This window comes from Python bivittatus, unplaced genomic scaffold, assembly GCF_059951505.1.
Source record: "Python bivittatus isolate LINGU-HERP-01145 unplaced genomic scaffold, Pbiv_v1 ctg000690_np1212, whole genome shotgun sequence".
Taxonomy (NCBI): Eukaryota; Metazoa; Chordata; class Lepidosauria; order Squamata; family Pythonidae; genus Python; species Python bivittatus.
Window position 1 is genome coordinate 12,653,783 of NW_028277096.1, and position 13,120 is coordinate 12,666,902.

The 13,120-nt window shown below is 36.5% G+C and overlaps 1 protein-coding gene across 4 annotated transcripts in view; it reads left to right on the forward strand.

Moving 5' to 3' along the window:
* Positions 1–13,120, forward strand: part of GTF2I (general transcription factor IIi) — a 78,313-nt gene that overhangs the window by 12,621 nt on the left and 52,572 nt on the right. For 3 of the 4 annotated variants that reach the window (XM_088152465.1, XM_088152467.1, XM_088152466.1), the window contains exons 4-9: positions 1,346–1,480; positions 3,092–3,275; positions 3,998–4,026; positions 5,858–5,906; positions 6,539–6,582; positions 8,176–8,241. In XM_088152465.1, coding sequence (XP_088008591.1) covers positions 1,346–1,480; positions 3,092–3,275; positions 3,998–4,026; positions 5,858–5,906; positions 6,539–6,582; positions 8,176–8,241 — 507 coding nt within the window. Of the gene's footprint in view, positions 1–1,345; positions 1,481–3,091; positions 3,276–3,997; positions 4,027–5,857; positions 5,907–6,538; positions 6,583–8,175; positions 8,242–12,530; positions 12,591–13,120 lie in introns of all 4 variants that reach the window. The other variant, XM_088152469.1, reaches the window with a different exon arrangement.

The following is a 13,120-nucleotide window of genomic DNA, read 5'->3' on the forward strand; positions in this document are numbered from 1 at the left end:
AGATTTTTTCAATTGCTTGCTGGGAATTACTGAAGAAAAAGCTACATAGCTAGAATGCACTGAAGTAATATAGTTTCTTATCAACTATTCTGAGGGTAACAACAACAAATAACATCTACCTGATTTTTGAACGTATATTATCACCCATCTCAGGGACTCCTGGCAATTCATAATATTTAATATTGAGTATGTATTGTGTGTTGGGGGAGCAATTTTCAGAACTTCTGTTTCTTTCAACAGAGTTTTCTGTTATTAAACATTTTAAAAAGTAATTTTTAACCATAAATGGAGGTCAATACAGTACCGGACAAATTTGACAATTTCAGAGTTACCCAGAATACTGAATTTTTAGGAGATTATCTTCACTATAAGAAGTTACACTTTCCTCATTTGTAAATTATAAAATAAAAATATAACTATCCATAATAGTCCAACTCAGAAATCAGATTATGCAATCACCTGATTGGCTGAGCAATTTGTACCAAAATTAAATTATGTTTTGTTTCATTTTCAGCAATCATGTAGAGCAGTGTTTCTCAATGTTGGCAACTGGACTTCAACTCCCAGAATGCCCCAGCCAGCAAGTTGCCAACATTGAAAAACACTCTTGTAGAGCAATATCTCATTCTTTTCATGAGCTGGAGGAGTTGGGAGCCTTCAGATCCTAGTTGGATGCTACTGTAGGCAAACCGTCTGTTGAGACTTCCAGGCTTGGGCAGTTATTTTCACCAGCAGGAGATGCCAAATAGGAATGAATAGGTAACCATTTCATTTCATTTCTGGTTTAACATTGTGTTTGAACTGGACCAGTGAAAACCATCTTTATAGGGAAGCCACTGAGAAAGTTGGCAAGATATAAATGTTGCTATGTTCCTTGGCAGACACATGGTAATCACAGCATGGTCCTATAAAGTGTTAAATCAGCTCTTGGTTTATTAAGGACATTGGAAAAATGTCCAGTTCATAGATCTCCAGAAACAGAATACTTTTCAGTGAAAAGATAGGATACCAATAAACTCCAAAGATTATACATTAAAAATTACTTATAAATTATGTAAGTAATAATTATTGACAGAAGTTCATCAAAGTGGCATCAAACCCATAATACAAATAGCGTTGAATACTGTGTGTCCAAAACAATGCAGTTTTGCCTATCTCCCCCAAACAACTGTATTCCTGGAGACGTAATTCAATAATGCTGGTTGTATAACTGAAGATTTATTGTAGCCAGATGGTGTGAGGACAAGAAGCAGGATTTCTGAGAAAGGTCTTAATATATGAATAATCTCATGGTTTTATGGTAGTAGGTTTATGGACAGTGTCAGATTTCATAATTTCTTCCTAGGTGTTAATGAAGAGGCAAAAGCTGTAGAATTGCAGAAGACAAAATCAGCATCACTTGATAACAGGATGACTGTGGATATTGTGGAAATGGAAGCTCTCAGGAAGTCTGTGGAGGATTATTTCTGTATTTGCTACGGTAAATATTTATTTTTAAATGGCAAATTACTGTTCAGAGCAGAATCCTGATGTTTCTAATTCTGGATTTAAATGCAGTTGATTTTCATTTGAGGAAAGCAGTTAAACCATCAAGATATGAGGCATGATTTGAATCCTAATTCAGTGATGAATGTGAGTTGCTCTCTATTTCATGGGATTAACTAATTAGTAAACATTCAGCTTGCTTTATTTCTTTAAGAACTATACAGTAAAGGCATTTTATAAATTCCTATATAAATAAGATACACATTGTACATAAGGTTTAACCTCTCATTATAGCTAATTCCATAATGCAAGGTTCTGGAGCATGCTTTTTATTCTTTCCAACCCAACAGAATATTGGAAATAAATTATGCAAAGGAACTTCAGTCTCTCCCTTAATTTCAGCAGGATAACTTTATGAAAACAGAACAAATTTGATGTGATGTGATGAAAAAAAAGTCTGAGTTTGAAAATGTATTGGATTCAGCTGGAAACTCTGGAGAAAAGTCCTCCAGTGCATCTGTGTTGGAAAGGAAGTTGGGCAGTGGCTCAGAATGCCACTGACTACTCGGTTCAAAGGCCCCCCTCCTTCTCAGTCCCATGGCTCATTGACCGTGTACCTTTCCAGTGCACATACGCACAAAAACATGAAGATACAATTTGAGGAAAGAGCAGAAACACCCCCTATATTTACGCAGTCACATACCACATATGCAGGTAATAAGTATGCATGTATGTTGATTAGTCCCTGGGAGAAAGTATGCTTACATGCATATGTGTACACAAATACACAGATTCAACTGGTATTCCCTCCTGAAAAACCTCTGCTGCTCTTTTAATCCTTTTTTTTTTTTTTTTTACTATAACCATCAATTTTCCCCCCCAGGAAAGCTCATGGGGGCCTCTTTGGGGCTCAGAACTATTCTTGGAAATTAATTAATTATTGACTGACTGACATACAATATTTATTTATTTGTCACATTTATATAGCTGTACATCTCACGCAAAACGACTCTGGATCCAATGCTTATCTGCCTCAGTCGCAAAAAAACCCTAGGTGATATACAGTAGTACAGAAATTACAAATTCATAATCAAAATCCCACAACATCAAATATAAAGGATGAATGCCCTCACAAAGGACCACTAGGGGCCAAAGCTCACTAAAATAATATAGCTTTGGAATGCTTATGGGCTATTAACCACATAGGGGCTAAATGTACCTTTGAGGAGAGTTTCATAATGTGGGAGATGCCACAGAGAAGGCCTGTCATAATAATAAATGTCATGCTGGAGGCTGGTGCTTTCCTTTGAAGTATGCCAGCTTCTCATTTTTTAAATAAAAAAAACATTTTTTTTAAAGAAAGAAAACCTGGAGCTTGTGAGGATAATTGTTTATGGTCACAATGGCAGATCAGAGAACTACACTGGAGACCTGAGGGCTAGAGAGTGGTTACACTATCTACCTCATCTATATAAAGAGTTACTGGGCTAATTTTTATTTCAAAATCAGTTTATGCATCAAAGAAAAGGACACATTTGCCATTGTTTGGTTACTTTACCAATAAAAATGATATCCCATTGCTAAAGATTGATTTTCGCCCATCTAGGTAAAGCTTTAGGAAAATCAACAGTAGTTCCTGTGCCATATGATAAGATTCAGAGGGATCCATTTGCTGTGGTAGTACATGGGCTTCCAGAAGGACTTGCTTTCAAACATCCCTCCAGCTATGATGTCACAACACTGAAGTGGATTTTGGAAAACAAATCTGGGATCTCATTTGTCATCAAAAGGTACAAACTTAATTTCATTTTCTTTTAGTTTCTTGAGATACTTAGAGCTTGCAGCAAAATGTTCATAAACCACTTTGGATAATAAAGTGTAAATATGGGTTACTAAAGCTATTTAACGTATTAGCAGGACAGCAATTCCCATGTAGAAACAAACTCCCTTGTAAACCTGATTATCTCTGCAGGTTCTTGAAGAGCAGTCCTTCCCAGGAAGAACATATTCTTCCATGTTCAAAAGACCAAATTTGGAAATAGATTGGATGCTTACATGAGGAGGACAGTTCATTATGCGCTACATATTTTTCTCTTCGGATAATTTGGTAGCCGTTAGAAACTTAAGAGAAATCAATTATCTTGGCATCAGAAAAGAGGAACCTTTTAGTAAAGAACAATTTTTTTCACTTAAATTAGAGCTTTGAAGACTTCTCTCTAAAGCTTTAAATTAATTTGTAATAGTATGGATTATGGAAATTCCCTTTCCAAAACTGAGGGAAATGATGTTGTTCTGCTGTGAATCAGACATTTCTATTTGTGATACTATTTTCACCATTCCTTCATCTTCCCTCTGCAGTCCAAAATGGACCTTGTAATATTACCCTATCTTATAGATGGTTTTGTAGGAATTATGAACAAAAATTGAAGAAATGATCTGGACACTCAAATGCTATTATCATTTTCATAACTGGACCTTTTAGGATAATAGAATTTGCTCTTTCTTTATATAGGCCTTTCCTTGAGCCAAAGAAACATTTAGGTGAGTCCTAACTTGATCTAAATAAAAAATTAAAACGTTCATTTTCTATGTAGCAACAATTATATTTCTGTAGCTTTTTTCAAGATATGTTGATGCCCTGAAAAGAAGTATACAGTATTGAAAAGTTCTTGAACTATGCTAGCAGTTTCAAATTACTATTTAATTTTTTCAACCTTTTGTAAGACCAGAATAATTTCCTCTGTACTTCCCTCACCCCCACCCCAGCACATCTCATGCAGGAATTTATTTTTGCTACTCTTATAGTAAAGCAAATCCTGTTGTTTAAAAGTTACATATATTGTCTCAGATACTGTGGATCTTAAACAGTAAGGCTGTGGAAAGCCTTTGGGGGGGGCGGGAAAGGTCTTTGTGCAGAAGCATTTAACAAAGAACCTCTTTTCAAATAATTAAAGTAGCTGTGTCATTTGCAAGGTTTGCTGGTTGTTTCACAAGCTATTCCCAATGCCCTCTGTATGTATGTGCATGCTGCATCACTTCTGAAGCAGCTGCTGGACCATGCAAATGAAATGACTCCTTAAGCAATTTTTTAAAAGGTGCTTTTTATACATCTGCACATTGTAAAGCACCTCTTTCTAAGATTTTGCAGGGTCTGTTTATTCATATTGAGAGAGTATATGCTATCAGAATCATAAGTAGATGATGCTCAGCAAACAATAGAGCCTTGAAAATTGCCATGACCCAGAGTGCTGACATAGCTAGTGGCTGTTCACTTTATCAGACCTGGCTTCTATCAAGTCTTGCTAAGGCAAGACTTTAATTTCTCAGATTAAAGTAAGACTCACTCAGAAGCCTTGAGAACATCAATGAGTATTTCCAGCCTCTCAATCTAGTTTTCTGATGTTGCTTTGGTTGATTGATTGATTGATTGATTGATTGATTATTTATTTAAATTTATTGGCCAGGAGACTCTGGAGTTGATGTGGCTGAACTTTTAGTCTTGCTTTTTTTCCATCTCCTTCCCTACAATTATCAGAACCTGGCTGAAATGTTGGCCATTACTTCTTGGCTTTAGAATTCAGAATTTTCTTGAGCTTGAGTTCTGAACTAATGTTATGTAACTTTTAATCTTAATCTTACTAGGGGAAGATATTCTGAACTGATTCTGATTTATAATTAACATCTCTGTATTGAATTACACTATACTTGCTTACAGATTAATTTATGTCATACTCAACCAAGTAATAATTATATATCCTCAGGCTAGAAAAAAGAAATATAAATTGGATCAATAAGAATCAGTGAACAATATTAAAAACAACATAAATATAAAGCATAAATAAAATACTGCTGTGGTCCTTTAATTAAACAATATGCCATGTACCTACATCTTCAGTTTATATGTCAATACCAGTTTAAATAAAAACTTCAGAAAAGGTAACCAAAGGAGTTGGAATCACAGAACATAGGAGCAGCCACCAAAAAGGTCTTCTGTTTGTTCTGGTGGTGGAAAGACTGAGGGAATATGCTTCTCCCAAAGATCTTAAAGGTCAGGGAAATTCAGAATAAATCATATGCTTCCTGTAATTGGCTCCACTCAGTTTGATCACAGATACATTCTTCTAGAGCAAGACAGTGAGAGGGGGTAAAAACAGATAGCCCAAGTGAATTTTTTGACACAACCAAGTGATATCAATGCTATACTGTATATTGTATAGAACTGTAAAAGTTCTATACAATTATATAACAGGAAAAATATCAGTATCCCTTAATCAACTTTATTTTTTCACATTCCCATATATATTCTGTATTCAGCTTAATATTTGTGTGACTTAAGTTATGGAAATATATTCTTTTTTCATTTTTTTTCCAGGTCCTCGTGTGTCAGACTCCTCACACACGATAACATCTCCAGGCGGAAGGTACAAAACCTTCTGTGGTGTTCTCTGATTTTTTTTCCTATAGCTTGTCTACAAACAGTACAGCAGTACTTTTTTCAGTGACAAAACATGAAGTGACAATATTCAGTATTTATCTTCTGTCTTTCAGCTGTAATTAACAATTCTGCTAGCAACTCATTTTAAAGAATACTTTAAAAATCCTAAACGCTAAAAAAAATCAGTGCCAGCATCAGGTTAAAGCAGCAGAAAATCAAAATAAAAAATCAAATGCGTGACATTTTTGAGAGTTTTTAGTTGACATCTTATGGTCAGCAGCTTTGAGGTGTCTAGTCCTCAATAGCCCCACATAAATTCAGGGTTAGGGTTTAGGGCCAGAACACCTACAACTGACTTATGCTGGTGAGGAATTCAGATCAAGTTGCAGAGCAGCTGCAGTTGTCTAAAAGTTGCTATAACTATTTAAAGGCTCTGCCAGAGCCTTCTAAGCATGTTTCTCCAGTTGAGGATAGGCAATTCGGAAGGAATTTTCCTCTCAATGTCCTAGAGAGCCAGTTAGCCTAGTGAGAACTCATTTAATTGAATCAATGATGAGATAAATTCATGTGATGTATTATACTCACTGGGTGAGAATTACCTATTCTCTGTTTGTCTAGTTGCCCTTCCATTCAGGTGAAGACTGAGCCCAATGAAGATTCTGGTTCGTATTTCTATTTCTTTCTAAAATGCTTATTTCTTGAGCTTGCGAAGGGGATTGTTCACAGGTTGTGAATTGAAATCAGCCTGTGTTTTCTAAGAGCAGAAATTCAAGTATCTGTGCTGTCAATTTTTTTTTTAAATACTTCCCCCAAATTCATTGTCAGGTACATTTTCCTAAACATACATGTTTTATTTGCATTTCTCAAAAAATCCGCATTTTTAATATGAAGCATCCATTTAATTTTTTTAGTGATTTCAAAACTGCCGGTAATAGGCTTCATGGCCTAGTTAGACTGCATGACATACATTATAATTAGTGGATCTTGAAAATGCCTCTTTGCTAGGAATTCACTTTAATACAAGGTTTATTCCTAACTTTTCATAGTAAAAACAAGAAATATTTACACATGGGAAATGCAGGCCTCTTCAGGCCCTGCATTTCGTTGCCACTATCATTTGATTAAGAGCACCAATAAAAATTATGGCCATTGCTAATATATCTCCTTGTAAATGTGATTTTTTTTAATGGACTCCGCCCAAAAAAGTGTGTAAATGTCTGATATTCTGCCATGGGCTGGGTAACTGGACACACACTGATCTTTTCAGAAATAATAAATGTTTTTTGTATCTTTACTATGGTATAACTTTCTTAAAAAATTGTTAAAAGCTGAAGTAAAAATAAAGTATTTAGCTATAAATAAAATAAAAAACATATGGTTCATGGGGTCACGAAGAGTCGGACACGACTTAATGACTAAACAACAACAACAAAATAAAAAACACAAAAAGTAAATAATTTGTTCCTTTTCAAGGCTTGGAATCTTTTACATGCTATACTGTACTATAGGCTAACAAACAACATTTAAATGGCAATAGTTCATTCATAAGACATATAGTAATAGGAAAATTTTGTGAAGAGCAAAAATATTTAATAATATCTGACACAAAGACTAGCAGTTCTTACCAATTGCTATGTGCTAGGAATGTAGTACTGGCCATGGTTCAGTTTTTCAGCTCAGGAAAAATTGAGCTTTAATTGGTCTATATAACTTCTAATACTCATAACTAGTGATTTGTCTTAAACCACATAAATCTAAGGATGGGTTATCTGCAACAACACTTGCTGGAGAAATAGGCAAATGTCAAGTGGGTATATTACAAGTTGATTCTATCCATGCTTCTTAGTTGGACTGAAATAAATGTGTACACTTTGTTTTTGGTTGAGATTGGAAATGAAGTGTTAGGTTAGATGGGACTTGATCTGATAATTATAAAAAAGTACAATTTTCTGGCAAGGTGGATGAATGCAGTCACAGTGGTGATTACTGTTAGAAAACCAGGTTAGGGACAGATCATCATGGAGAATATCTATGTGATTGCTGCAAATCAGCACTGACTTCATGCCACATAATCGGTTCTGTTATAATGTCAAAATTGAAGAGTGTCTGTTGCTTAAACTTGGGATTCAACATGTTAATTACAGTTAACTCAGAATGTGTTGATTTTCTTGATGCATATAAAACAGCAAAAGGTAAGTGCTGATTTAGATTCCTAATTATCTATGTAAATAGAATATTAATTGTTTCTACTTCAGGACTCGAGATGGTAACAGTTAAAGAAGAATCAGAAGACCCTGAGTATTATCAGTTTAATATTCCAGGTAACAGTGAATATGAATCTTCTTTTATACAGTCTGAAATCTTGAATGGTAAACTATGCTGCCAGAAAGACAAATGAAGATGAAGGGAATTGGAGGAGATAGGAAGAGAACATAGGGCTGTGGTTCCAGTGTGAGATTACACTATTTGAAGCAGAACTTGCTTTTGGTTAGGGGACCCCTGCATGGTTCCTGTTCATTTGTGTGCTGCATTTGCTCCCTATATACCATTGTCTGTGGCTCCCTCCTCCCATTTCTAAACACTTGACAGGTGTTTTCTAGGTGTTTAGATAAATTACGTAACATAAAGATAAGTATAATAACTATTCTGTCAATAGTCAAACTTGGTATTGTTGCCAAATACCAAGTATTACAAATGTGTAGTTTTGGAGGGAGGAATAGAAAGATAGTCTACATGTCATAATTCCCTATGACTGTTTTATATATCTTATCACCCAGAAATTATGTGGGTTTGTGTACTTCATTGATTTAAAAGAGACAAGGTCACCCATGTTATGCATCATAGCTCTGGGCAGCTTACAAACAGCAAAAGCCATAAAACCACCATAAAAACTGCCAGCGCCCCCCAAAACAACCCCCCCCCCCAATATATCAACAATAACTTTATCAAGCTTGAGCCTTATTCTACCCCAGTGCTTGTGGAAAGAGCCAGCTCTTCAAGGCTTTCTGGAAGGCTAGGTGGATAGTAGCCTACCAGGGTGTTCAAAGTGTAGGAATTGCTATCAAGAAGGCATTCCCCAGGTCCAGCCAGATGGCAACATTTGAAGAAAGGGACCTGGAGTGCACCCACCTTATCTGACTTGGTGGAATAGGCACTAAACCCTTTGCTTAAAAAATTATAGGGTTGATGTGCAATACAAGATAAACACGGCAGCCATAGCAATTATTTATTAAACTTCAATGTAATTAAATTGTTTCTCCCCTTTCCACAGCCCCTTGGAATGTCCATTTGGAAGTGGCATCCTGATGGCAAGCTGTACATATATGGGATTAGCATGGTTTAATTGAAATGGTCTATTTTGCCATACAATTAAGGACTAATGGAGTGTGTGACTTCGTAATGGTTTTTTTGCAGTAGCTATATACAAATTATTCTGAAAACCATTCCATAGGGCAGCATCATTGTTGAATGATCCCAGCCTAATGTAATTTCCTGGGGCTAGGGTTTAAAGTAAAGGCACAGAGTTGAGTAACCTTTGGAAAGCTAAGCAGGTCTAAGTCTGGTCTGTACTTGGGTGGAAGACTACTTTGGAATCCTGTTTATGCCACACTAAATTTTATAATGGAAGGTAATGGGTTTTATATTATGATAAAAATATAGTTTCATCTCTTCCTTCCCTAATTTACATTTATCTTCCAGGAGACAATTTTAATGAAAAGCTAGTGACATTCAGTATCTTTTGTCAGGACATTTCTCCTTTCCCCTTCTTCCCTTCTCCTGACCCAGATATGAGGTTTATTGGCTGTGCTGCCTTTTTTTTTTTAATGACCCATTTTGTGCAAGATGCTCTGCCAGGAGATGAACATTGAGGATGGCGAATACTAACTGGACAACTGTCCAATTGTGACCCGTCGCCTAGTGCTGGCATTGCAAAACATCACAGCAAGGTTGGTTTGCACCAGAATGCTGAAAGTGGTGTGTGTGAATTGACAGCCGAAGCAGTAGTAGGATGGAAGTGTTAAAGCATGGATACTCTTTACAGAACCATCTCTGGCTTCATTTAAGCAGCCAAGAAATAGCTGAATTTAAAAAGCTGCTTTGCTTACAGATGCCTTCTTTCTCCTGCTATATCCCAAGGGTAATACCACTTTACTCCTTTCCCCAACCTAGAGAGAACAGCAGAATTTTTTTTTATATAATATGCCCACTGAAGCCTTCAATTATAGTAGAGATAGTAGTGAAGTTCAGCCATACCGTTTTAGCTAGGCAAGTGGTATATGTACAGGAGCGTGATGCCTTTGCATAGACTTTTTTTGACTTTAAAAAGTAGCCACCAGGATCATAGAAGAAGACATGCAAGTTAGGTACTTGAAAGCAGCTTCTTAATATTTAAACTGACCTTATTTCAAGGGTTATCAGTGCAGTGCCCACAGAGCTGAGGACTTCTGAAGTGCTCTTAGACAGTATCTATGGAACCTCAAACTTAAATTAAGCAAAATCTCATAGTGTGAATCTCGTGAGATTTCAACACATCATCACGTTAAATCCCCAAAATTTCATGGTAGTTTTTTACAAAATAGTAGCATAATAACTCCCTATTTATTTGAAAAAGGACAAAAAGAAGCCTTTTGCGAGCAAGGCATACCTGACTGAAGATTCATTACTATTCCTAAAATGCCTTGAATTTGGAATTAAGAGGTCACCTTGGATAAATGGGCAGCATATGCAACCACTGCATACAAATCACTAATAAATGGTCCCAACAGCATAGCCAGAAGAACTTCATCTTGATTGCCGTCTTGATGACACTGGAGAGTGTTCCTGCCTGTATGTTTCATCGGAGTATTAGTTTCCTCTGTTGATTGGATTTGTCATTAGACTGAGAGTTGGTTAAAAGTCCATTGTTAAATACAGATGAAAAAAGAGAGATGAACAATAATTGTGCCTAAGATTGTTTTCAGAAAATAATTGTATTAGCCTTGCATTGTGATGCTGGCTGAGGACAGTTGCTAACAGCTGGATTTCTTGCTGCATTTGGAAGCAATTTGGAATTTAAATAGAAGTGATAGGGCATTCAAAATGGAAATATCCATTGGCTAGATTTGCAAAATATATTCGTGTTTCTATGCCTCAGTTTCAAATGAAAAGTTTTTAAAGGACTGGCAGAAAGATATATTTGAAACATTGTGGTTCTATTTAGATAACATGCCAGACAGAGAAAGCTTAACAGTTTAGAGTGTCATCTGAAGTGACAAACAATGGGTTATACAATTTGTCAAAACTGAATCAGAAGCTATGGATTTAAAGTAAATTTGCAAAACTACAGCTTGTACTGACCATATGACAGTTGATAGATTGTAATTATGAGTGTTGCTTCGCTCCAGAAATCACGTACAAAGATTAATGTGTTGAGTGGGTAGGCAGCTTTAAATTATTGCTTGTCTTAATGGTACTGATATGGTATGAAGTGCAACATGAATTGGTGCCATTCTAGGACACAGTGGTAGATGATTCTTGGAACTCTTCACACTGTTATAACTCTGTAATTATATTTCTGTGCCATGTAGAAGATGGTCAGTACAAATACTTCCCATAGGTGCCCACCATCTCCTCCTCCTCAGCAGTATTTATTTAGAAAATTTATATGGCCACCCATCTGAGACAAATAATTCTGGTTGGCTAACAATACAAAACCAATATAAAACTGAATGAAAAATATAATTAATAGCAAATATAATAGATACAAGAGCTGAACTATCTCACAAAAAAATCACAGTCCCAAACATATGCATTTCAGGTTCTGCTAACAACTTGGCTGTAATGCCTGAGAGAATAGCCAGGTTTTCATAGCCTCCTGGAAGGCTGACAGAGTCAGAGCCATCTGGATCTCAGGAGGAAGGCTGTTTTGTAGGGTGGGCACCATGACAGGGAAGGCATATCTCCTGGTTCCCACAAGATAGCACTGTTTCACTGAGGGGACCCGAGCATGCCTACCCTGTAAGATCTGGTGGGATGGACAGAAGTTACTGGAGACAAGCAGTTCCACAAGTAACCTATCCCTGTGCCGTGTAGAACTTTAAAAGTTGATAACCGGCATCTTGAATTACACCTGGAAGCCTACTGGAAGCCAATGCAGCTCGCTCAGGAGTGGTGTTACATGAGTGAATCTCAATGCACTCCTGCATTCTGGACCAGCTGAAGCTGCCATATGCTTTTCCAAGGAGCCCGATTTTGTTGCAGTAATCCAAATAGAATAGTGGCCCATCTGTCTATGGATTGTTTAAAGGAAAATGTGTAGCCTTCAGGATTACACAAAGCTCATGACTTCTTATGTTAAAATATGTAGTTAGTGCACCTTGAAAGTACATCACAAAACACACATGGGCTGGTATGTGTTTTGTACAAATGACATGTAGAGGGAGGAGGCTGTAGGTGCATCTGGAGCTTATTCATGCTAACCATTAATTGTGGTTTACATATTGTTCAACACCCTCCTCCCCCATTGTAACAATTCTTTGCTCTATAATTGCTTGATTCAGCCCAGCATGCTCTCATAATGGAAATGGAAAAATCTTAGTGATTTTTTTTATGGCTGTCTTTATTTACAAAGCAGGTCCTTCAGAAACTTCGGCGATTGATGAGAAAATCGCCATGGCAAAGTCTTATACAGGTATAGCAATTCACTTGTTCATCATCATGGTACTATTTCTCACAACATTAATGCCCCAGTTTCATGTCCTGCTTGCCAGGAGCACTGTTCTTCTAAATTTGGTTTCAGATCCATGGCCTGAATTTTGTAGAGCAGTGATTTCTCCCCCCCCCCATTACTTTCTCTAGTTTGGTTTCATTCAGAAACTTTGTTTCTGCCTAGAGTTGCTGTATTCCCTGTTTTTTCATCTGTGGGGAACAAAGACATATACTATCTTCCCATCAAGAGGCATTTTTAAATGACTTTTTGAACACATTTCTGTTTCCCTATTTTCTAACCCTTCATATTGGCAAATTAGGAGGGTTAACAATTCAATATTACAAAGGAAATGAATTGAATAGAACTTGGAAAGAATGTGTATATTTTCCCAGCTACACGCTTTCGTCCTTCCCCTAATTCTTTTAAAAATCTACACCATCTGGATTGTGTGTATTTCTTGAAGAAAACTCTTCCAAATTACAGATGACCCAAATGCTGTACTTTCGGATTTA